General features: G+C 36.4%; 1 protein-coding gene across 1 annotated transcript in view; it reads right to left on the bottom strand.

Annotated features, from left to right (window-relative positions):
• The window catches only part of LRRC7 (leucine rich repeat containing 7), a 392,875-nt gene that overhangs the window by 167,619 nt on the left and 198,360 nt on the right, over positions 1 to 26,896 (bottom strand). Inside the window, exon 7 of the mRNA XM_046645726.1 lies at positions 251 to 314. Coding sequence (XP_046501682.1) covers positions 251 to 314 — 64 coding nt within the window. The remainder of the gene's footprint in view (positions 1 to 250; positions 315 to 26,896) is intronic.

Genomic DNA, 26,896 nt, shown 5'->3' with positions numbered 1-26,896 from the left:
CCACACAGTTGGTGCTCAAAACTCTCAATTTGCATGAATCTTTTTTTTTTTTTAGTGAATCTTAATATTATTTAGTTCTCTGTGGTTTACTATATAGCCAATCACTTTAATTTCCAAATCTTATTTTGTTTTTATATTTAGCAAATGCAAATGTGCACCTGATGATGTACTACCTGGGGTTATAAAGACAGAACAAAAGAAATAATCTCCTGCGGTGTAATTATCAAGTTTAGAAAATGCGTTTGCTTACCAGCTCACTGAACTCATTATTGCCTAGGTCAAGTCTTTCCAACTGGGCCAGTTTGTGCATCGACCTATAACAGATGGAGAAAAATAATATTGTGAGGCAGTGTATGACACATTGTTCCAGAAGACATTCCACCCACCCCCGTCAGCTTTACCTGGGCGTATAATGCAGAGAAATGAGGGTGTTTTTCATCAAGAATTAAACTGCAAATATACAGTAATGTATGCACACTGCCACCTGAACACCTGTAGTAGCTTACCATGTTCCCAAATGCCAGTCTATGGTTGGAGTACAAGGCTGGCTGCTTAATGAAAACCTGGGAAGCTTGTTAAATATCTATACCAGAAGGAGGTGCAGGGTGGGGCTTCAAATCTATATTTTTAAGAATCACCTCAGGTTTGGGAACCAATGGATGAACCAAATTCTTAGTAAAGCATTCTAAAATCCCACAATATGGCCACAATGTCATCATCAATCTTATCATTTTCTACTTCGCTAAGTGAACTTCTGTTACTCATTGTCTCCTGGACATATTGGCTTGAGTGCTGCTGTAGCTCTGAACAGCTGTAAACCCTTGGAGAAGAGTTAGAGGTAACCTAGCCCATCCCATGTGCCATCTGCATTTATCAAGCCATTCTTAAGTATAACATACAACATAAGAAAAGACAGTGTTTTTCTGAGTTTCAAGTTTTTTATTTCCCCACTGACCAGAATGCTGTCCTCAAGTCTTGACTAAACAGAAATTTTGGAGGCATTATTGACTCAAATCTTAGAAATTTTAGTTCCTTCATCTTTAAAATGGTTGTAGTAATTCTCTTATAGGGCTATTATGAGCAGTAAATGAAATACTTCTGTAATCCAGACACTGTCAGGCACTCAGACATGCGAAAACATCTGTACTCTTTCTTTAACTCAGCAACTGTTATTGAAAGATTCTTATGTGTTAGACAATCTTCTGGAGTCTGGGGTATAGTATTGAATAAAAGTAACAAAAATTCCTGCTCAAAAGGACTTTACATTCCAGTAGGGAAGAGAATTACAATAAATAAAATAATTAAGTAAAATAAAATAATACACTAAAGGTTATAAGGACTATGGAGAAAACCTAAACAGAAGAGGAAGGTAGGAAGAATTCATATAACATGACTGCAATTTTTAATAGGGTGATCAGGAAAGGTGTTACCGAGAAGATGAAATTTGAGCCAAGGCTTAAAGGAAATGAAGGAGCATGCTAGTGCACAGATTCTAAAGCAAGGACATGTGGCTTGCTTGCAGACATCCTGGGTTACCAGTGTGGCTGAAGCAGAGTGAGGGAGAGGGGAGTAACACGATGATAATGGGGAGTTAGATAATATGGGTCTTATAGCCCAATGTAGAGACTTTGCCTTTGATTCTGAGCAAGATGGAGGGTCACTGAAAGGCTGTGATGAAGGGTACGACTGAAGTGACTTATTCTAAAAGGACATCTTTCATTGCAGGCTTGTAAACAGACTGAGGAGAACAACGGTAGAAACCAAGAGATCAGGCATGAGGCTAACGGAATAAGCCAAATGAGAAATGATGGGGGTTTGGAGCAGGGTGGTGGTAGTGGAGGTGGTGAGAAGTGGTTGGATTTTGGATGTATTTAAGATTAGAACTGAATGTTTTGTTGCTGAAGTGGCTGTGGGGAGGAGAAAGTGGAGTCAAATGTGACAAAGTGTGTTTTGGTCTGAGCAACTACAAGGATGAAGTTGCAACTGACTGATGGAGAAGACAGGGTGGGGCAGGGTGGGGTTGATCAGAGGTTTGATTTTAAATGTTCTCACCCCTGCCACCCCACCAAAGAGATAAATACCTGAGTTGATGGATGTGTTAATTAACGAGATGGAAAGAAGCCTTTCACAATGTATACATATATTAAATCATCACTATGTACACTTTAAGTATCCTACAATTTTATTTGTCAATTATACCTCTTACAGTTGACAGAAAAAAGAAATATTAAATTTGAAATTTCCATTTTAAAGTCAACTCAGATGTCAAGCAGGCAGTTATACACACAAGTCTGGAGTTCAGGGAAGAAGTCCACGCAAGAGAGAGAACTTGAGCATGGTCAGCATAGAGGTGGCAACAAGTTTCAAGAGTATGAAGTTATCAAGGGAGTGAGTGTAGATGAGAAGATAGTAAGTCTAAAAGAGCATGACGACAAGCCAAAGAACAAGCTGGAGAAGTGATTAGGGACATAGGCGGAAAACCAGAAGAGTGTGGAGTCCCAGAAGCCAAGTGAAAAGGTGTTTTAAGGTGAAGGAAATGACAAATTGTGACAAAAACTGCCGATAGATCTGAGAACTGACCACTTGATTTAACAACCTGGAGATTAGTGGTGACTTTGAGAAGATCAGCTTTCTGTTTTAAGCCTTTGCTAAAGCTCTTTTTTCCATTCAATATGACTTTACCTGTACATTTCTCAGTACTATTTATTCAATAACACAAATACATTGATTTCCTCATCTCTCTCCAGTTTTAGGGTTATCAGGTTACCCAATAGAGTAAATGCCATAGAAAATATATATGTAGGTTTCTAAGAGCACAGAGGAGATGTACTTTTTCAGCCTTGAGAAGTGGGAGGAAAAAACAGGAGGCCCTACTGTCGCTTTACTTTGGTTTCGAGTAGTTGCTCAGGCTACAGAATTAGAAGAGATGGATTCTTTGGGAGGAAATGTCAAAGGGGTGAGTTGAAAGATATCATGGCCCATTCAAGGAACTGCAGGTTAGTAAGAACAGTAAGAAATAAGGAAAATAGTAAGAAATAAGAAATAATCTGTAGGCTAGGGCCAGATCATCCACGTCAAGCCAAGGAGTTTGAGTTCGAAATCAATGGAACCTTTAAGATTTAGATAGCAAAAATATGTCAGATTTGTATTTTAGAAAGCGCACTTTGGCAGTTTGGAATGGTGTAGGAAATGGGGAGAGGATGTGCTAGCCAAGAAGCCAAAGAAAAGACTGTCCTGAAATCCATATGGGATATAATTGGGGCCAGAAATAAGACAATGGCAGTATGGATGATATGGTGGATATTATGAGAGATGCATTGGTGAAGACACAACTTGGTAATGATGATGACTGATTGGATGTGGGAGGGAAAGGAGAGGAAAGTATTAAAGATAGTTTCTGGATTGAGTAGCAGTGTAGGAATATTGGAATGGAATAAATCTAAGGTGAAGAGAGGTTGGATGGAGTGAATTCTATTTTAACTACTATAGTGACTTTGAGGTGGCTGTGAGAGACTCATACTAGGAGAAAATGTGTGTGTGTCTAGAGCTCAGGTAAAAGGTCTTGACTGGAAATAGAGATCTGAAAAATAAATAAGTGATGTTTCTTGTCTATTCCATCTGAAAATTCTCTCTCCTTTTTAACTCATACACCATTTAACTTCTTTCCATGATTTACTTGGCATTCACCACTTACTTTCTTGAATTGTTAGTTTTTCATATGTATATGCCTCCTTTCCCCAGACCTTAAAGTATGTTTCAAGGCTCCCAGAAGGGTTTGTGTGGTAGCACCACAGACCAAAGATGGTTATGAAACCTTGGTAAGAATTGTAAGGAGAACATCTGCCTTGTCTTTTGCCAAATCTATATGACTGAATAGATGCTTCTAGGGAAAGGGGTGTCAGTGGCTGGGCCCCATGAAGAGAGAATTAGATTTTCCTCTGAACCGGGGAATATTGGGGAGTGGCAGATTCTCTCAAACTTTGTTCCCAGCACATGCCCAACAAACAATGAACACCATAGCTTGGGGAGCCAAGAGGAAGGACCAAGTGACCAAACATGGCAAGTGAATGAGAAATGACCACAGGAGTAGCAGAGCCACTGGCATTTGACTTGTGTAGCCTTAGGCAAAAAAAATATTCTAGTGAGAATCACCATGAACTGAAGACCAGAAGACTTTCCACAATTTCCTGGATTCTATGAACTCTGCAGTTCTCACTAACCCCCCAAAAGGGTATCATATAAACCTGAAATAGATTTTTTTTCTAGCCATAGTGGTTGAAGACCAAGACAAAATTAATTTTGTTAAATAAAGAAATGAATGATATCTTGTACTTGAGTGTCCTTGAGCAAAGTTTACTAGTTATGTGATTTACCTTTTTTGTTGGCTAAATATATAATCCTTTGTGTGACACGGTTTTCAGACTCCCTAAACACCCTGATCACCTTTATCAATGCTTCTCTTCCAAATGGCCAGATCCAAATCTGGCACCCTTGTTTTTGTAAATAAAGCTTTACTGGAACACAGTCATGCCCATTTGTTAACATATTACCTATGGCTGTTTTCCACTGCAATGACAGAACTGAGCAATGAGACGGAGACCATATGGACCACAGAACCTGAAACATTTCCCATCTCTGAGGGCCATGGCGCACTCAGAATTGAACACTATTCTTTAGATGTGGGCTGACCAAGACAATGTATAAAGAAACCATTTCTTTTGTTTCTATTAGTGTAGTTTAACTTTGATTCTTTTTGGTGGAATAGATAATCTCTATGTCACCTCTAAGCCTTTTTCTTTTCCCATCCTGGTCTTAGGCTACTGCTTTTGAAACATTTGGTTCATAAATTCATAAATTGATATCTTAAATTTATAACACAGCTTCCTATCATTCCTTTGCCATTCATTTGAATGGACATTTTTCCTTTTGCTTGTTCCTGAACAACAACAAAAAAGGCTTTCCTATGAGGTTGTCTAAACTATTTCCTGAAGCTTATTTAAGTACTGTTAAAATATCAATCAAAATGTCAAAATATGTTGTCTTCTATTTTAATTTTATCACTTTTCATTTTTATGATCCTAGTTTCCATCAATGTTTAATTACTGTCACCAAATTTTCATTCCATCCTTAAAGTTTTACTTCTGTTTTGGGAATTATGGTTCCAATATGATTTCTTACATATCTTTAAAAAATTGTATTCTTATTTCTACTTTTTGAATATGCCATTCAATATCATTTCTTACATTTTACACCTTTCAAATTGACTGTCATTACTATAAGATTTTAGACAGTCTGGAATGCAGCCTATTGCTTTTCCTGTTCATGTGCTAGTGCTAAACTATAATCATTCTGCCAGATTGTCCAAAAAAAGTTCCTTTTAGATGAACCTATGTAAGAGGTTTTTAATTTCATCAGGATACAAACAAGTAAGACTTTGTCAGAAAAATAAAATAGAACTCATGGTATTTTTATGTTACTAGTGTTCTTTGTGAGCATTCATTCATTCACTTCTTATGGCTTCTTATGGCGGGCACTGTGTGGGCACTGGAGCTACAAAGATTTCTGGGAAGTAGGGTTTCTTAATTGTGGCACTATTGGCATGTTTGGACCTGTTAATTCTTTTTCATAGGGGCTTATTGTGTGCCTTGTAGGATGTTTAGCACATCCTACACAGTCTCTACCCGGAAAGACTTATTTTCTAAATGGAATGACTTTTAAATGAATAATTACTTCACAGGGTGATAAGCGCTAGGAGGAAAACATGTATAGATTGCCATAGGAGCACAGAAGAAGGAACACCTAACAGTTCAGTGATTACGGAAAACTTTAAGAAGAGGTGACATCTGAGCTGGGTTTTGGAGAACCTTTCAAATGAATCACATATATTTGCACATGTGACAAGAAACAATGAAAATACTAAAAAAGTACATCTGAAGCTGAGGTTTTTTCTGAGACTGTAGCTTAAATCCACAATGCTAACACATATCTTTAAAGGATGTAAAAGTGAAGAAACTCTAAAAATTCCCATTAGAGTTTATTGCTCTACCCTCATGGTTGGATAAGGGGACTTCTGGGATGCAGCTATCTTGTGCACTGCAGGATGTTTGTCAGCATGCAAGGCCTCTACCCACCAAATATCAGTAGCACTCTGCAGTTTTCACAACCAAAATGTCTCCAGACATTGTCAAATGTCTCCTGGGTTGGGGTTGGGGACAAAATTGCCTCTAGTTGAGATCTACTGTGCTAGAGGAATACTTCAGGCCTTTATCTCCTCTCTTTACTGTCTAGTTGGAGGGTGAGCATCTTATTCCATTTGTTTACCTCCTCACTCTATTTGGCGGGTTCCCATGTGGCCTGTCCTTACGCAATTTGAGCCAGCCTGCTTGAGGGATGCGCTCACTTGCCTCTGCTCCTCACTCTTTACAGTAAACGCATGTGGGTCTGAGGCCCATCTCTCTGTCCCTACATGGGAATCCAACTAGTGTGAATTCCCCTTACAAATGGCTAGCCTTTAAGCTATGATCACCACCAGAGGTCAGGGAGCCGATATCAGGACTTGGGCACAAGTTTGGGCCACATTCTTCATCAGTAATGCTGGTAATTTGATCTTCATCTTGCTGATTATTTAGATTCATTTGTAAGTTCACCTAGTTATACAAAGGAACAAGTTCTAATGAAATTTGCTTGTATTTAATGATGTTTACCAACTTATGGTTATATTCACATGTAAAAATTGTAGAAATGTGTAAAATTTCTATGATTGTTACTTTTATCCTTGCTGTTTCTCCTCCTATAATGTTCTTTCCGTAAATCTTCTCGGAGCTGGCTCCTTTTCCTCAACTCAGCTCTTATGTCTCCTCTTCATATCCCCACTGCCCAAAACAAAGTCTCGTTCCCATCTTCACTTCATATATTACTGTTTCATTCTCTTCTTAATACTTACCATTGAAATATTTAATTTAATATTTTTATTTATTTCATTAAATATTTGACACTGAAAAATTAAAATATATTTTGTTTGTTTGCTAATTATTTCTCCCCTACTAGACTGATGCTTCATGAGAGCAAGTAACTTGTCAATCTTATAAATAGCTTCTCAATCAGTGCTTGTTTAACGAAGATATTCATACGTGCATGAATGAATGATTCTTTACCAATGAGAAGTGTGAATTCTAGAATATTTACAAAGACAAACTTCTCAATTTTTATCAGGCATCTACAATTAATTAACAGTTGCCAAGGAAGCAGCTACAATTAATTAACAGCTGCCAAGGAGATGTCCTGATAGGCCTGTTTTAATGAATACTGTAATGAACATACATTAGCTTACTTATTGTGGACTGTGCGTGACGATAAAGGCAGATAAGGCTGAGGCTCGCCAGTCCCTGGATATCTAAATCTTGTGTTAAGTTGACTTCCTGACATTTCCAATAATAGGTTTTTAAAAAATTCAAATAACAAAAGAAATATTAGGTGAAATATTTAGGTAAATTTTTTACTTCTTCGGATATCTGAAATATAGCAACAAAACTATGAATGTAGAGTCGTTAAGGGCATATTCAGACCACCTGGGTGTGAATCCCAATTCTACCACTCACTAGCCGTTTGACATTAAACCAGTTAAAGAACATCTTTGCACCCCAGTTTTCTCATCTGTAACATGGGGATGATAATAAGAATCCTTACATCATAGAGTTATTTGGATGATTAAAACAGCCAATACAGGGAAAGCACATAAATGGTGCCTGACAAATGGTAAGTGCTCTTTAAGAGTTAGCTGTTAAAATACCTAGAGACAGATTTCAGAGTTGGAAATAACTTAAGAGGTTATCTAGGCCAGAGTTTCCTAAAGTTTTCCGAAGGACTTACAGGTGTTGCATGATTTAAAAAAAATTCAGATGGCCAGTAGATTTTGGAAAATCTTGCTTAAAAAAATGTTAAATAGGTTTCTTCTTGGCAGGACTTCTCAGATAAAATACACAAATGTTCATTGTGATTCTCTAACAGATGGAAATAGTTTAGACTATTTCCTGTTTATGTAACTAAAAACATTTTGCTTTTCTTCCTTATAGGACATTTCTTAGACTAGGAGAACACTCTGAAGAACTTTTCGCAGGTGACGAAATGGAGTTCTTGTCCCCCCCAGTCCATGGAAGCATGGATGTACTTAGGCCATGAAAGCAAAGGTCTGAGTGTAGCTAAGTATTCTATTACGAGTATTTACATTAGATCAGATCATCCTCATTTGTCTGCTCGAAACTCTGGCCTGCCAGGCTCTGCACCTCAGTTCCCAATACTCACTTCAGCCTCTGCTTGCATTTATGACTGCTTTGGATGTGGTTCCCTGGCTCGACTTTTACATTCCCCTTTAAGACCACATTGATCTTGCCATTTGGCCTCACGCACTGCAACCTCAGTAAAGGGAATTGCTTGCTTCTTACTAGTGGAGAATTGGTGACTTGCTCAAGGTCACACAGAAAGTCAGTGACAAGGCTGACATAAGATCATCTCTTTTCCCAGCACTGGCTAATCATCTAAATCTGGCCTGAATGGTTTCGCTTGACCATTGCTTAAATATGGAAGGAATTCATGACAAGTATCTGCTCTATAGCTCACTATAGACTATGCCAGAGGCCAGTACACTTTCTGTAAAGGGATAGATAGAAAGTGTTTAGGGCTCTGTGGTCCACACGATCTCTGTCTCAACTACTCAATTCTGCCACTGTAGTGCAAAAGTAGCCATAGATGATATGCTAACAAATAGACATGGCTGTGTTCCAATAAACCTTTATTTACAAAAACAGTGGACCATAAGCCATAGTTTTCCAATCCCTGGTCTACATCAGTCCCTAAAATCTTACATCTAGATGGCTCTATGGGTTTATGATATAAACCTGGCCCCCAAGAATATTTAAGTTTTCAAACACTTGAATGCAGATATGACAGATAAATTAAGGACTGAGAATATTTATTATTAGGTGATTGCCACTAGATTATTTATATTTATGTACTATCTGAAATTCTCATTTCTTAGGGTATATGTTACTGGAATCCAGGTACATTTGTTCTTAATACTGTCATTTGATTGTATTTATGAAAATTAAGTCCTTCCTAGCATGCCATTACTTTATGGCATTTATCCAATTACAAATCTAGAAAAAGGTTCCAGTTGGAGCAATGACAGAAAAATAATGCAATATCTTGGTGCATCTGTCACTTTGACAAAATTATACAATCTGTGATTTTCTTTCATCATATGCAGAAGTTTTATTTATTTAAATGGACAGTTACCTCTACAGCCACACGAAGTTGGCAGCACTGTTGCTTCTCCATAAATTCCCAGTGCAGTAACTTGGGTTTGCTGACTCTTGCAGGATTCTGCAAATTTTTGGCATGGGCTTATGCATCCCAGCTTTTAACTTGTCTTTCAAACGTGCTCAAACACTCTCTCATTAGTGCTATTCATGGCACAAGGAGAGGAAAACTCCCCTCAGTTGTTACCATCTGATGTTTCTCTCTTACTGAAACTTAGAGAAAGAACAAACTATTTTTTCACTTTACTTAACTGTGTCCTATGTTCAATGGATATTTGCATTTTATAATTTAGACCTACCAATTTTACCACATTATCATGTTCTTCCTTTGCTTATAGTCTGTGTTCAAATGAATCTTTTATTATAAATTTTTTGAAATAAATCATTCCTTACAACCCAGGTACTAAAGACAAGAAAGCCCAGGAATTGACATTACTTAAAAATGCAGCAACTGGCATACCTCATTTCGAAGAAACATAAACTTATTACCTTTAAAAACCAGGAAAAATTAAAAATCTAGTGTCCAATGACAGATATAACGTAATTTCTATGATCAAATGTTTTATACAAACATTCTCCCTTGATTATTACTATATCTTAAACCAATGTCACAGCTACGATATTTATGTACTCTCCATCATTTCAATTCAATTTCCCCTAGGAACAACAACACCAAAAAGCTAAACTGACTTCTTGGCATCTTCCAGAAAGATATGTAACCAAACTAAACACCTATTATTTCATCAAAGAATATTGAAAGACAATTTTTTAGATCAGTTTGTTGATGCTTCTCAATTAAGATGTTCCTCCTTGTAGTCTTTAAACTAGAATAAACATTTAAAATATATAACTTACATCAAGCTGTCATATATTTTGAGTATTTCCTTAGGAAATATTTTTTCCTTTTAAATATTCAACATTTAAAAGTTTAAGCTGATTTTGTGATGTCTTATGGGAAAAATTTTCTTTCCTATAATTACTTATCTTTAATTTCACATAAAATGTGAAAAACAGATTCTTTACGAAGAAACAAATTCACAAATAACCTTTCAAGAGTATCTTTAGTTTATATAGTAAGGTATAGTCATTAAATGACATAGATTAAAGTGTAAAATTGAACCTTAAGAACAGTAACTGGTTAAAAGACAAATTATGCTCTACTCCTTCTAATGAAAGGTTTAATTATATTGAGGAGAAGCCTGAATTTCATCTCTCTCTCTAGTCTTCTTGGGTTTAAAACCAGAACCAATTGTTCATTCACTCTATACATGAATTTCCCACTGGCCCCAAATTATTGTGCATTCCTAACTCACAATGATGTGGCAAAGATATAACAGTACTTTGAAGACTTTTTGAGCTTTTTGTGGGGGAAAAGGTGCCACATAAGCATGAACTACGACAATTATCTCTGCGGATGGCTACACTGCAGAAACGGAAGCTCCTAGCTTGCACTGCAGCAGCCCAATCAAAAGGTTATAAGAAACATAATATAAGAAAAATAATCAGATGCTCATTTTCACTGGACTATTGCAACTTCTATTCTATCCTCATGAAGAGATTCTGAATACTACTGAAAAAAATACTTAGGCAGAATTAAGCCATTCTGTAATTCCTGGAGATAACCGAGCAGGAGACAGCAACAACATGTCCCTTTCCTAAGAAATTCCTTTAACAGATATGCTCACATTCACACCACAGGCTCATTACTGCCCAGCTATACTTGATACAAAAACTTATTACTTGTTACACTGAGCTTTCTAAATATTAATTCATGCACTTTTGAGTAGATCTAGCCTCAGATTGTTGATACTCTAACTGGTGTGTAATACAGATGCAGCTCTGTGACTAAGATGTCAGAGAATTTGAACTTTAGAGGATAAAGGCCTTTGAAAGGAATCTGCCAGGGTAGCCATGGCTAGTTTTCCAGGGAACTGTCATTTCCTCCCCTTTTCTTCCTCAGCAGGAGTACCTTCCCTGCATCAGAGACTAGAAATGCTGAACAGTCACTAGGCAAACCTCCTTTGCAGCTAGGACTTGAGCATATAATTCAGTTCTGGCCTCTAGAACAAGAAGAGGAATCTGCTGGGGGAGATTCTGAGAAAGATTTTCCTCTCTGATTAAAAAGAGAGAGGGAGGCATGAGAATCTATTTCCACGTTCTCCTTTCTTCCTCTTTTTTCCCTGGTTGTAGAAGAATGTGATGTGTGGAGTTGCAGCAGACACTGTGCAATCATGAGGTAACAAGTCCAAGGATGAAAGCCCACATGCTGGGGATAGCAGTATAGACAAATAGAAAAAAAACCCAGGCTTTTGATAAAATCATTAAGCTATTGAACCATTAACTCTGGAACTGCTTACCTTGAGACTTTGTAATGAGCAACAATGTACCTACTATTTAAAAAGTTACCTTTACTCAGAATTCTATTTCTCATAGCAAAAACATACTTCCTAATATACTCATTCTACTGAGCTATTAGGTACCTATAAGAATGTCACATGGTTTGTTGGTGGCAGACCTAAAGCAAAACTAGAGGTCTTTTAAGTACCAAAAGAGTCTGATACATTACACATTTATTAAATTCCTGATTTAATAATTTGGGTTATGGTAAATTTTAGGCAAAATTATAAAAGAAGTAAAAGACAAATAACTTTAACACTTTTGTTGTTGATTAGAACAAATTATTTTGATAATACTAAGCAAAGAAAAACATTTTACTACTTAATTAAATTAAGTACATGGGTGCTTTGGGGATCATAAGTGATAAAACACATTTTAAATAAGTTAAAAAGAAATAGGTTTTACCTAATGAGAAGGTAAAAATGAGGAGACAAAGGAATATGTTACAAATAAGGGAACAGGACAAATCCTCAGAAAAAGAACAAAGAGAAACAGAGACAAACTCTCTACCTGACAAAGAGTACAAACGAAGAGTCATAAGGATGCTCACAGATCTCGGGAGAAGAATGGATGAACTCAGTGAAAACTTCAAAAAAGAATCAGAAAATATAAAAAAGAACCAATCAGAAACGAAGAATACAATACTGGAAATGAAAAATTCACTTAATGGACTCAAAAGCAGAGTACATGATACAGAAGAACAGATCAGTCAGCAGGATGAAAGACTACAGGTAATCATCCAAGATGAACAGATAAAAGAAAAAAGAATTAAAAAGAAGGAGGACACTCTAAGGGACTCTGGGATAACATCAAGTGCACTAACTTCCGTATTATAGGTGTCCCAGAAGGAGAAGAGAGAAAGGGGCAGAGAATCTATTTGAAGAAATAATAGCTGAAAACTTCCTAATCTAGGAAGGAAACAGACATCCAGGTACAGGAAGCACAGAGAGCATCAAACAAGATGAATCCAAAGAGGCCCACACCAAGACACATTATAATTAAAATGTCAAGAATTAAAGAAAAAGAGAATCTTAAAAGCTGCAAGAGAAAGGCAACAAATTACATACAAAGGAAACCCCATAAGGCTATCAGCTGACTTCTAAGCAGAAACCTTACAGGCTAGAAGGGAGTGGCATGATATATTCAAAGTGCTGGAAGGAAAAAACCTATAGCTAAGAATACTCTACTCAGTAAGGTTATCATTCAGAATGGAAGGAGAGAGAAACAGTTTTCCAGACAAGCAAAAACTAAGGGAGCTTATAACCAATAAACAGGCCTTACAAGAAATGCTAAAGGGACTTATTTAAGTGGAAAAGAGAAGACCACAAATAGGAATAAGAAAACTACCCACAAAAGCCCCCAAGAAAAAACAATAAAATCACTGGTAAAGGCAAATGTACTGTAAAAGGAGCAGATCAACCACCTATGAAGCAAATATGAAGGTCAAATGACAAAAGTACTAAAATTTCCTATTTCCATGATAAGAGGGTAATGGATACACATGCACAAAAAAGAGGTTAAATATGAGATCAAAAAGAAAATGTGGGAGGAGGGGAGTAAAAGAGTAGAGCTTTTAGCAAGAGATCAAACTTAAGAGACCATCAACTTAATACAGATTGCTATATACATAGGTTATTATATATGAACCTCATGGCAATCACAAACCAGAAACCTAGAATAAATAAACAAAAAATTGAGAACCCAAAGGAAAGAAAGAGGAACCAGAAATAATACTAAAGAAAGCCATCAAACCACAATGGAAGAGAGTAAGAGAAGAAAAAAGGAACAGAGAATAACTACTGAAAACACTCAGAAAAAAAGTAACAAAATGGTAATAAGTACATACTTATCAATAGCTACTTTAAATGTTTTGATTGGACTAAATGCTCCAATCAAAAGACAGGGATTGGATAACAAAACAAGACCCATATATATGCTACATGCAAGAGACACACTTCAGACATAAAGAGACTGACAAATTGCAAGTGAAGGGATTGAAAAAGATACTCTATGCAAATGACAATTAAAAAAAAGCTGGATAGCAACACTTATCTAAGACAAAATAGACTTTAAAACAAAAACTGCAACATGACACAAAGAAGGGTGCTACATAATGATAAAGGGAGCAATACAAAAAGCGGGTATAACACTTGTAAATATTTATGCACCCAACACAGAAGCACCTAAATATATAAAGCAATTATTAACAGACATAAAAGGAGAAATAGACAGTAACAGTAGGGGCCTTTAACACTCCACTACACCAATGGATAGATCATCCAAACAGAAGATCAATAAGGAAACATTGGCCTTAAATAACACACTACACCACATAGACTTACAGAACATTCCATTCAAAAACCATAGAATACACATTCTTTTCAAATTCACATGGAACGTTCGCCAAGATAGATAACATATTAGGCCACAAAACAAGTCTCAATAAATTTAAGAACTTTAAAATAATACCAAAAATCTTTCCTGACCACAACAGTATGAAACTAGAAATCAACTACAGGGAGAAAATGGGAGAAGCCACAAATCTGTGGAGATTAAACAAAATGCTACTGAATAACAACTGGGTCAATGAGGAAATCAAAAACCAAACCACTTGGACATAAATGAAAATATGACAAGCCAAAATTTATGGGATACAGCAAAAGTGGTTCTGAGAGGGAAGTTTATAGTAATACTGGCCTACCACAACAAACAAGAAAAATCTCAAATAAACAATCTAATGGATTGTAATCTAAAGGAACTTGAAAAAGAAGAACAAAGGCCAAAATCAGTAGAAGGAAGGAAGTAATAAAAATATGAGCAGAAATAAATGAAATAGAGACTAAAAAAACAATAGAAAAAATCAATGAAGCTAAGAGCTGATTCTTTGAAAAGATAAACAAAATTGACAAACCATTAGCTAGACTCACCAAGAAAAAAAGAGAGAAGGCTCAAATAAATAAAATCAGAAACGGAAGAGGAGGGGCCAGCCCAGTGGCACAGCGGTTAAGTGCACATGTTCTGTTTCTAAGTGGTCCGGGGTTCGCCAGTTCAGATCCCGGGTGCGGACATGGCACCACTTGGCAAGCCATGCTGTGGTAGGCGTCCCACATATAAAGTAGAGGAAGATGGGCATGGATGTTAGCTCAGGGCCAGTCTTCCTCAGCAAAAAGAGGAGGATTGGCAGTAGTTAGCTCAGGGCTAATCTTCCTCAAAAAAAAAAAAAAGGTAATAATAATAAAATAAATTAAAAAAAAAGAAATGAAAGAGGAGAAATTACAATGGACACCTCAGAAATACTATGAAAAGCTATATGCCAACAAAATGGATAAACATAGAAGAAATGGATAAATTCTTAGAACCATACAACCTTCCAATACTGAGTCAAGAAGAAATAGAGAATTTGAATAGACCAATCACCAGTAAAGAAATGGAAACAGTAATAAAAAACCGCCCCCAAAATAAAAGTCCAGGACCAGATGGCTTCCCTGGTGAGTTCTGTCAAACATTAAAAGAAGACTTAATACCTATCCTTCTCAAACTCTTCTAAAAAATTTGAAGAGGACAGGAGGCTCCCTAACTCATTCTACAAGGCCAACGTTACCCTGATACACAAATCAGACAAGGTCAACACAGAAAAAGAAAATTACAGGCCAATATCACTGATGAACATTGACATAAACATCCTCAACAAAATACTAGCAAATTGAATACAACAATACATTAAAAAGATCGTATACTGTGATCAGGTGGGATTTATTCCAGGGAAGCAGGGATGGTTCAACATCCACAAATCCTTGACATGATACACCATATTAACAAACTGAAGAATAAAAATCTCATGATCATTTCAATAGATGCAGAGAAAGCATTCAACAAGCTACACCATCCATTTATGATAAAAAAAACTCTGAATAAAATGGGTATAGAAAGAAAACCTCTCAACATAATAAAGGCCATATATGACAAACCCACAGCTAACATCATATTCAATGGAGAAAAGCTGAAAGCTATCCCTCTAAGAACAGGAACCAGACAAGGACGTCCACTTTTGCCACTCTTATTTAACATAGTATTGGAAGTCCTAGCCAGAGTAATCATCCAAGTAAAAGAAATAAAAGGGATCTAAATTGGAAAGGAAAAAGTGAAGCTGTCACTATTTGCAGATGACATGATTTTATACATAGAAAACCATAAAGAATCCACCAAAAATTTTTGCAAATAATAAATGAATATAGTAAAGTTGTAGGATACAAAATCAACATACAAAAATCAGTTACATTTCTATACACTAACAATGAAGTAGCAGAAAGATAAATTAAAAATATAATTTCATTTACAATTGCAACAACAAAAAATAAGATATCTGCAGCCACTATGGAAAACAGTATGGAGATTTCTCAAAAAATTAAAAATAGAAATACCTTTTGACCCAGCCATCCCACTACTGGGTATCTATCCAAAGAACTTGAACTCAGCAATTCCAAAAGTCCCATGCACCCCTATGTTCATTGCAGCATTATTTACAATAGCCAAGACGTGGAAGCAACCTAAGTATCCATCAACTGATGACTGAATAAAGAAGATATGGTATATATATACAATGGAATACTACTCAGCCATAAAAAAGATAAAATCGTCCCATTCACAACAACATGGATGGACCTTGAAGGCATTATGTTAAGTGAAATAAGCCAGATAAAGATGAACTCTGTATGACTCCACTCATAGGTGGAAGTTAAACATAGAGACAAAGAGAATTGATTGGTGGTTACCAGGGGAAAGGGGGGTGGGGGGACACAAAGGGTGAAGTGGTGCACCTACAACATGACTAACAATAACATACAACTGAAATTTCGCAAGGTTGTAAACTATCATAATCTTAATAAAAAGTTAAAAAAAATAAGATATCTAGGAATAAATTTAACCAAAGAGGTGAAAGACCTGTACACTGAAAACTATAAAACATTGTTGAAAGAAGTTGAAGAAGACAAAGAAATGGTAAGATATTCCATGATCTTGGATTGGAAGAATTAACATAGTTAAAATGTCCCTACTTCCTAAAGCAATCTACAGATTCAATGCAATCTTTATCAAAGTTCCAACAACACTTTTCACAGAAATGGAATAAAGAATCCTAAAATTTATATGGAACAACAAAAGACTCTGAATAGCCAAAGGATTCCTGAGAAAAAAGAACAAAGCTGGAGGTATCACACTCCCTGATTTCAAAATATGCTACAAAGCTATAGTAATCAAAACAGCATGGTACTGGCACAAAAACAGATCACTGGAACAGCATTGAGAGCCCAGAAATAAACCCACACATCTATGGACAGCTAATTTTCAACAAGGGAGCCAAGAACATACAATAGAGAAAGGAAAGTCTCTTCAATAAATGGTGTCGGGGAAACTGGACAGCCACATGCAAAAGAATGAAAGTAGACCATTATCTTATACTATACACAAAAATCAACTCAAAATGGATTAAAGACTTGAATGCAAGACCTGAAACCTTGAAAGTTCTAGAAGAAAACATAGGTAGTATGCTCTTCAACATCGGTCTTAGCAGCGTATTTTCAAGAACCGTATCTGACCAGGTAAGGGAAGCAACAGAAAAAATAAACAAATGGGACTACATCAAACTAAAAAGCTTTTGCACAGCAAACGAAAATATCAACAAAATGAAAAGGCAACCTAACAACTGGGCGAAGATATTTGCAAACCTTATATCTGATAAGTGGTTAATATCCAAAATATATAAAGAACTCACAGATCTTAACAACAAAAAAAGTAACAACCCAATTAAAAAGTGGGAAAAAGATCTGAACAGACATTTCTCCAAAGAAGATATGCACATGACCAACAGACACATGAAAAGATGTTCAATATCACTAATCATCAAGGAAATGCAAAACAAAACTACAATGAGATATCACCTCACATCTGTCAGAATGGCTATAATTAACAATACAGGGAATAACAAGTGTTGGAGAGGATGTGGAGAGAAGGGAACTCTCATACACTGTTGATGGGAGTGCAAACTGGTGCAGCCACTATGGAAAACAGTATGGACATTCCTCAAAAAGTTAAGAATAAGATTACTGTACGATCTAGCTATTCCACTGCTGGGTATTTATCCAAAGAACATGAAAACACAAATTCATAAGGATATATGCACTGCTGTGTTCATTGCAGCATTATTCACAATAACTAAGACTTGGAAACAACCTAAGTGCCCACCAAGGGATGAAAGGACAAAGAAGATATGGTATACATACACAATGGAATACTAATCAGCCCTAAAAAGATGAAATCTTGCTATTTGTGCCAACATGGATGGACCTTGAGGGTATTATGCTAAGCGAAGTAAGTCGAAGCGAGAGAGTCAAATACCATGTGATTTCACTCATAAATAGAAGATAAAAACAGCAGCAACAACAACAAATGAACACACAGATACAGAGATTGGATTGGTGGTTACCAGAGGGGAAGGAGGTGGGGAGGAGGATAAAAGGTGTGTCTAGGCATATGTCTACGGTGATGGATGGTAATTAGTCTCTGGGATGGTGAGCATCATATAATATACACAGAAATCGAAATATAATGATGTACATCTGAATTTTATAGAACGTTATAAACCAATGTTACCTCATGAAAAAAATGAACTAAAAAAAAGAAAATATATAGGAAAGTATTTCCATAGTTTTATATGTTAATCATGAGGTTAAAAAACACATTTCTAAACACAAGTCAAATAGGGTACTGCTTATATTTTTTCTTTCCTGCATTTGACTTTCCAATAGTCTAGCTTTCCATTTTGACAATTTTGTTTTCATAAATTATTCTGTGGATTTTGGTATGATTTTTGATGTTTATAATTTCTGCTTTTTAAAAACCATGACTGATTCTATATATATCGTTTCTTTTATTTTTTACTACTTTGTAGTTTCAGAAATCAAGTAAAAATGTTAAAATTGTGTGTCTGTATTTCTCTTGTCTTTTATGTTTATTATACCTTCAAAGAAAATTACTCCACAAATCTTTCTCTCTCTGTTTGGTTTCCCCTTAAAATAATATTTGCATCAGACTCTAAAACTGACATTACTAGTATATTTTTTGATAGTTTCTATCAATACAAAGAAATATGATTAGATTTTTAAAAAAATACTTGATACGTTGTGTGCTTTTTAGATGAATATTTTCACTTAAAACAGCAATTTAAGATCAAATTTCACTTAAGATAACTTTGTGATCTGCTTTAACCAGGACTAATTTTTTTCACACTGATATAATTTGGCATAAAGATTATCATGCTAAAATACGATTATAGCAAGCAGCACTTAGAAGTTGCAAAATGAAATATAATAGGACAGCTATCTCAAATAGTGGATCGTACAATAGAAATAACAATGGGTTAGAAATCGACTGCAAATGAGACCATTGTGAAATGTGCCTCATAATGAAAACTCATTTCAAAGAACTGTGAAAGCCACTAAAGGCTAAGTGCATTATTTCTTATAGGTAATTATATTTTTATAAAGTAAATCTTGCTTGAATATAGTCATAAGTTCAGCCATTGCTTCTTAAAATACTCTCAAGAAAAACTATATTTCTGAACCAGAATTTGACTGAGAAAGATTAACTTTTCGTTAATGTGACAAAACGTTTAGCTAATTGCCCAAAGAGGAATAAGGGTCCACTTCTTTCTATCATTATTATCACTGTGGACAAAATAGCAAGTTCATTATCTAAACTCTTTATTTCTTTACTACACTGATACCTCACTGTATAAATTCTCTGTAAATTAAGACTTTTAAATTCATTAACCAAACAATTCTTCCATTAATTTAACAAACATATATTGAGCATGCATTAGATGCTACACCAAGGGCTGGGATGAAGATGTGATTGTTGCCTTCAGTTACCTCATAACCCAGTGGCGTGGTCATAAAGGCTTACAGTTAAACAATAATAATGGATACTCTGATGTATTTATTATATGTGTGACAATGATTCAAAGATGAACAAAACAAACACAGTCCTTGTCCTAATGGATCTTGCAATCTGTCCGGAAAGTCAGAATTAAATGATTAGGAAATTCACGTATTAATTTATTATGACTGGAATTCATGCTACCCAAAAGATGTCAGAATGCTATGAGAACTTATAATTCAGGATGTGACCGAGAGATGGCTTCATGTCAGATAATATTGGAATTAAGGCTCAAGACATAAAGAGTTCACCAGAAGGAGAAGGCAGAAAGGGAATTCCAAGCAAAGAAAATGACACTAGCTTCAGCATTCACCTAGATATTGAAGTATTTGACGTGTTCTGGAAACAGCGAAGTATCTTCTCAATAAAATTCTTTGCAACATGGAGACGATCAGAGGAGTTTTTTGCTTCCTTAACATTAATGCCCGAAGAAGAGACATGAAATTCTTCCTCAAGAGCAATTCACTCACGGAGAAGACTGGTTCAGAGAATTATTCCCCTGTCAGGCTCCAGTAGGCCATATTCCCAGGTCAAACCTTATCAGACCTTCACATTGTGAACAGGGCCTCATTCTTGGGGATGGAGAACCATCAGTGCCAAAATAAGAAGGTGGAGTTCCCTTTCTCTATGAGGAAAGGAAGGATTGAGTGTCCCAATAAAGCAATGGTAGAAAGAACTTGCCTCTTACTTCTCTATTTCCTATTTGTTTGGGTTTTTTTTTTTTTTTCTTGAGGAAGATTAGCCCTGAGCTAACATCTGCCGCCAATCCTCCTCTTTTGCTGCTGCAGACTGGCCTGAGCTAACATCCATGCCCGTCTTCCTCTACTTTATATGTGGAACACCTGCCACAGCATGGCTTGATGAGCGGTGCATAAGTCCACACCTAGCATCTGAACCAGTGAACTCCAGGCCACCAAAGCGGAACATGCGAACTTAACTGAAGAGCCACTGGGCCGGCCTTCTATTTCCTATTAGGATGAATGTTACCATACCCTCCCTGTAGCCTAAAATAGAAACTTGGAAGTCACTCTAAGCCTTTTTCTCTCGATCACTCTCCAAATTAGTCAATTACAAGCACCTATTTATTCTATCTCCATTACATGCCTTGAATGTATGTTCTCTTTTCATCCACTCTGCCTGACCCACAGATGGCTTCATATCAGATAATACCAGAATGAGGGCTTAAGAGATGATGATTCTCTCAGCCTCTCTCACTTCTGACTTTACTTACTTCTTAGTTTAAGCCCTCTTACTGTCTTAGGTTAACCTCTCTTACTTCTTGGACTGTGGTAACCCAGGCCCTTGTAACAGTCTCTTCACTAATCTGCCTGCTTCTACATTCAGCTTCTTCCAATCCATACTTAGCATTGTCACCAGAGTAATCCTCCAAATAATTTGGTCATGTCATGTCTGGAATGTCAGAAATCAAATTATTTTAAGAAATGGTCCAAGTTCTACAAGACTGCATTCAAGGAACCTTATAATTTGACACTAGCTTAGCTTTCTGGTTTTATTTTCTGCAAAACCCCTATGCATAGTATAATCTAGAGCCATAATGAGCCATTTGTAGCACCTGAAAGAGTTAGCATCTCTAATGGGAGCCATTCTCCGGTAGATTTAGATTTGGAGGGCATGAGAATAAATTTAGCCTTTTTAAACATATCTCAGAGGACTCCTCAGCCTGAAAAAAATACAAATGAGAATAACTGCATTTTCATAAGGAGGAATTATTATGGAAAATATATGTTATGATTTCACCTTTTGAAAGAATATTATTGTGTTATCCAAAAAACTGTCAAACTTTTTATAGATCAAAAACAAAAAAAACCCCAAAGATTTTGGTTTGTATGCAATGAATATGAAGTCTGTCATGTGAAGATGAACAATAGAAAGCAATCTTTAAGAATCTATGTAAGGGACGTAATGTACAACATGATGACTATAGTTAACACTGCTGTAAGATACACAGGAAAGGTGTAAAGAGAGTAAACCCTAAGAGTTCTCATCACAAGGAAAAATATTTTCTTTCTCTTTTTTAGCTTTTTCTTTTTATTTCATCTATATGAGATGCAGGATACTAACTAACTTACTGTGGCAATCATTTCACAACGTGTGGAAGTCAAACCATTATGCTTTAAACCTTAAACTTACACAGTGATAGATGTTAATTATATCTCAATAACACTGGAGAAAAAACTGAAGTAAAAAAATTTGTTATAAATATGAATCATAATATATCCAAATAAAAGGAAAGCAAACTTAAAAGAAAAACATCAAATATCAAAGAACTAGTAGGTAGAGTCTGTCACTCTTTCTTAATTTAAGAGCAATTAAAATAGATGTAGATTCTGAGTTTTACAATAAGGATCTACAAGTAATGGAATCTCTATTATGGTGACTTCTCTTCTAATTCCACATGATACGTTCTTCTCAACCAATCTACACCATTGGCTCTTCTCTCTCCATACCAGTTTACAGGCAACAGACTCATTAATGATATCATTTCTTATTAGGGCAGGGGTTTTCAAACTATGGCCTGCAGGCCAAATCTGGTCCACTGCCTGTTTTTATATAGTCTACCAATTAGGAATGGCTTTTATATTTTTAAATAGTTTGAAAAAAAAGAATATTTCATGACACATGAAAATGCTATGAAATTCAAATTATAGTGTCCATAAATAAAGTTTTATTGGAACACAGCCATGGTCATTTGTTTACATACTGTCTTTGGGTGCTTTTGTGCCATAATGGCAGAGAGTTGCGATGAAGCCCCTATGGCCTGCAAAGCCTGAAATGTTTACCATTTGACCTGTTGCAGGAATAAGTTTGCTGATCCCTGAATTAAAAGTGATACCTGTTATGGACTGAATGTTTCCACCTCCTCAAAATTCATATGTTGAAGCCCCAACCCCCTCATGTGATTATATTTGGAGGTGGGGCTTTTGAGGGTAGTTAGGTTTAGATGAGATCTTGAGGGTAGAGGCCCCCCAACAGAATCAATGTCCTTATAAGAAGTAGAAGAGAGACCAGAGCTCCACCTCTCTCTGCCATGTGAGGACACAGAGAAGGTGGCACCTGCAGGCCAGGAAGAGGGCGCTCGCCAGGGGACAGAACTGGCCAACACCTTGATCTTGGACCTCCCAGCCTCCAGAACAACGAAAAATAAATTCCAGTTGTCTAAGCCATCCAGTTGATGGTATTTTGTTATGGCAACCCGAGCTGACTAATACAATACCTAATAGCTGGAAATTGTAAGCTTGAGTAATTTTTTAATTGGCTGCCCAGCATCTGGCCTTTGGTAGTTCCCACTTTAGGAGTCTTGGTAGGAGGCAAAGCTTACCTACGGAGAAAGGAAAAAGCAGCCTAACATCTGACAGCTTGTAGCTAGCCTGGTTGCTAATGACCATGATGGAACAAAACACAACCAAGGCAACTACAAAATCATACCCGAATAGAGATAAAAACAAAGACCTTGCACTTCTACTATTGTGAGGGGTTACTGCTTCTTCTTCAATGGCAACCACAGCTCCTCTCCACTCCCCTGGTACGCATAGGCCTAAAATACTAAAATCTCTAATAACCAAATGTGCAACTTTCAGAGAATACCCAAGCCAAAAAAGACGACTACATTCTTGAACCTTTTTCAAAATCACCTATAAGTCCCTCCTAATTCCCTCTTACTGAGATACTCCATGGTTCTCCAAGGTATGCAGTCTCCCTTGCTGCAGCAATGAATAACCTAATATTGGTGAGTAGATACATTTGGTGGTCTTTGCCTGCTGGGTACCAACATCACTTTTAGAAGCTAGGTACCTGGTTTTCAAGCCTCTTTGGCATCAGTGAATTGGGCACCCAGGTTGTGCAGGTCAGACACATGCTCCCTACTCTCCACAGAAGCTACTGACTAGAGGATTCATTACGGCTTGAGCAGCAGCAGCAGCAGCAGCAGCAACAGAGATTGCAGGCTGACAGTGCAGTGACAGTGCAGTAACAGTGCTCAGTACCCAGTGCAAACTGTGGCATTCAGCATTCGGTGGTGGCAACAATGGTATTATACCACATTGTTCTATTTAAAATTGCTTTTGCCTATTTTCTAAGTTTTACTTGTTGTCTTACTGTCAATTCTATCATTTATTCAACACCCTCTCATTAAAATCTTTTCCAGCTTAAATCACAAAGAGTTGGTTATTGTGCGATTAGCTGAGAACCTGTTAATACTGGAACAATATTCTACATAATCTCCTTATGCAATTTCATGCGTTTGATGAGTAAAATATAACTCTGCAGTCACAGATACTCTTCTAAGTTCCAGGTCTAAATTTTTCATTGTTTACTGAACAGCTCCTTTGACTACACTACATGAACATCCAATCTATCATGTTGAAAACAAAATTAGTCATCTTAGACCTCTTCTATTTCTTGTCTATGTAGTTGGTACTACCTAAATCAGAAACCTATAACTAATTATTCACCAAGCCCAATGGAGTCTACTCTTTCTGAAATCTATTTCTTCTCATCTCGTAGTCATAACTCTAGCTCAAAGCTTTGTTTCTCCTGTGGATTACTTCCATGGCTACATTGGTTGCTGTGTCTTCCACTGTACCCTTTATAATCCACTCGCCACATAGAAGCTACAGAAATCTTTTAAAAATGCGAGTCACAAGACATCATATAAAAGGTCTCTTTTGGCTCCCCTTTGCAAGAACGAAGCTGCTTCCAGAATAAAAATTCACATGATACTGGAATGTTCAGAAATTACTGAGTTAAGCTTTCTAGGGCAAGTTCAATTGTGCTACATGGAACGTGTAATGATGTCCATGTTTCTGTCTAATAGAGATCTTTTTTGATCTCTCTCCTAGGCAGGAAGTGACTCTGCTAAAAGAGACTTTTAAAAACCTTTGCCATCCCTGTAGCACCACAGTGCTATAGCATAAGTTGATTCCATGAAGCATTTATTCATTCAACAAACATTTACTAAGCATCTATTACTTACCAGACCTTATTCTAAGATAAAAGAATAAAGCATAACGTGAAACAGATAAAGTCTCTGCCTTCATGGACTGACCATTTTAGTGGGAGAGATGTATTGGAAGGAAATAAAATAAATATATAATATGTCATGTGGTAGTAGGTGCTATGGAGAAAATAAAGCAGGGTGAGAATGACTGAGGGTATTGGGAGGGCTTCTAGCTATATAAAGTGATCAGAGAAAGTCACTCTAAAAAAATAACATTTATCAAAGATCTGAAGCAGTGAGGAAATGTAATGACACAGTGTAGGATATAGAAACATCAAAGACTATACTGGATAAAAGCATGAGTTCTGAAGTTAGACTGTCTGGGATCAAATTTGATCTCTGTCACTTACAAGCCTTGTGATCTTGGTCAAGATCCAACTTCTCTGTACCTCAGTTTCCCTGTTTGTAAAATGGTGGTACCTACATTACTGGGTTGTGCATCTTAAATAAGTTAGTAGATGTGCAGTGATCAGAGCACACAGCATATACTCAATAACAGAAGTCATTATTTTGAAAAATGTATGCTAAAACAAAGCATCGAGGTTAGGAAGAAAAACTTACAATATCACGCAATCTAATCAATAATTTGTAGACAACAGGGGAAGCAAAATCTTTTGTGGAAACCAAATAATGAAGATCCAGAGGCTGAAATTTGAGCAGGTGCATAAGCCACCATCAAGGCAGGTCTCCTACCATTCATCCAAGCAGTCACTGAGTATCTATGGACCAAGCACCAAGCCAGATGACGGACATGAAGGTGACAAAGTTAGACATTATATTTTTTTTTTCCAGAAAGTTTATAGTGTAAGAAGAAAGACATACAGTAAAACAAACAATTACAGTAAAAGGTATAAAAGTAATGATATAGGATGTACAAGGAGGGTCCTATAGGAGTATTTAACTGGAATAGTGATAAGGGCTGTGAAATAAAAAGCAAACATGCCAGACAACATACAGAAAATCACCTCGACTGAACCAAACCATTTCAGTAGCCTCATTTTCATTTTAACTTTAACTCAAAGTCTAAGGTACCTATAAAAGAATACATATCAGAAGTATAATGCTCACTGAATTTTTATGTACAGAACCGATTATCCATGTAATCAATATCAAGAAGAAACTAAATATTTCCAGAATCCCAAAGCACCTCCCTCATGCACCCTTCTAGTCACTATCTTACCTCCCAAAAGATAACCACTATTATAATTTCCGATAGTATAGACTAGTTTTGCCTCCTGTTGTATTCTATATAAATGAAAACATGTATTACATATTCCTTGTGCCTGATTTCTTTCCCTAAACATTCATACAGAGACTTGTACATGAATGTTCACAGCAGCCCACTTGTAATAGCCCAAAACTGGAAGAAAACAACTCAAATATCCATCAAGAGGAGAAAAGATATTGCGGTATATTTATACAATGGAATACTATTCAGCAATAAAAATTGAGAAACATTACAACATGGACAAATAAAATAATTATTGTCAGTGAAAGAAGCAAAACAAAAAAGAGAATATACTATACGATTACATTTACATAAAATCCTGGAAAAATCAAACTAATCTGCAGTGACAGAAAGCAGAGCAGTATTTGTCTGAGTAGGGAGTGGGTGAACAGTGCCACGAGGAAACTTTCGAGGGTGATGGATATATTCATTATCTTGTTCGTGGTGATGCTTTCGCTGGTGTACATATATTTTAAAACATCAAATTGTACAGTTTAAGGATGTGTGGTTTATTAGATGTCAATTATAGTTCAATAAAGCTATTTTTTTTTTAAAAAAGGAGATTTAGGAGTTTTACTAACAAATGTTAGGAAAACCTTCCTGAAATCAAAATGTATTCAAACCTCCAAAAAAAGGTCATCACATATCCTGAAAACTTCAGCCCAGTTAGGGTGGACTCTACCAGCTGTGCCATGGTAATTAAGAACAAGGCTACTGAGTCAGGCGCCAGGGTTCAAATGCTCCCTCCTCACCTTGGCAGCTTTCTGACACTGGGCAAGTTATTTCTTTATCTTTCAGTTTCCTTATTTAGCAATTGGAAATAATACTACTACTTCAAAGAATTTAATGTGATGGCTATATAAGTTTATATACATAAATGACTTAGAACTCAATAAATATTAGCAATTATATTACCTATAAGAGTTAAGATTCTTCTGCCTATATTAG

Source organism: Equus quagga, chromosome 18 (assembly GCF_021613505.1).
Source record: "Equus quagga isolate Etosha38 chromosome 18, UCLA_HA_Equagga_1.0, whole genome shotgun sequence".
Classification (NCBI taxonomy): domain Eukaryota; kingdom Metazoa; phylum Chordata; class Mammalia; order Perissodactyla; family Equidae; genus Equus; species Equus quagga.
This window is presented reverse-complemented; position numbering and strand designations above follow the sequence as displayed.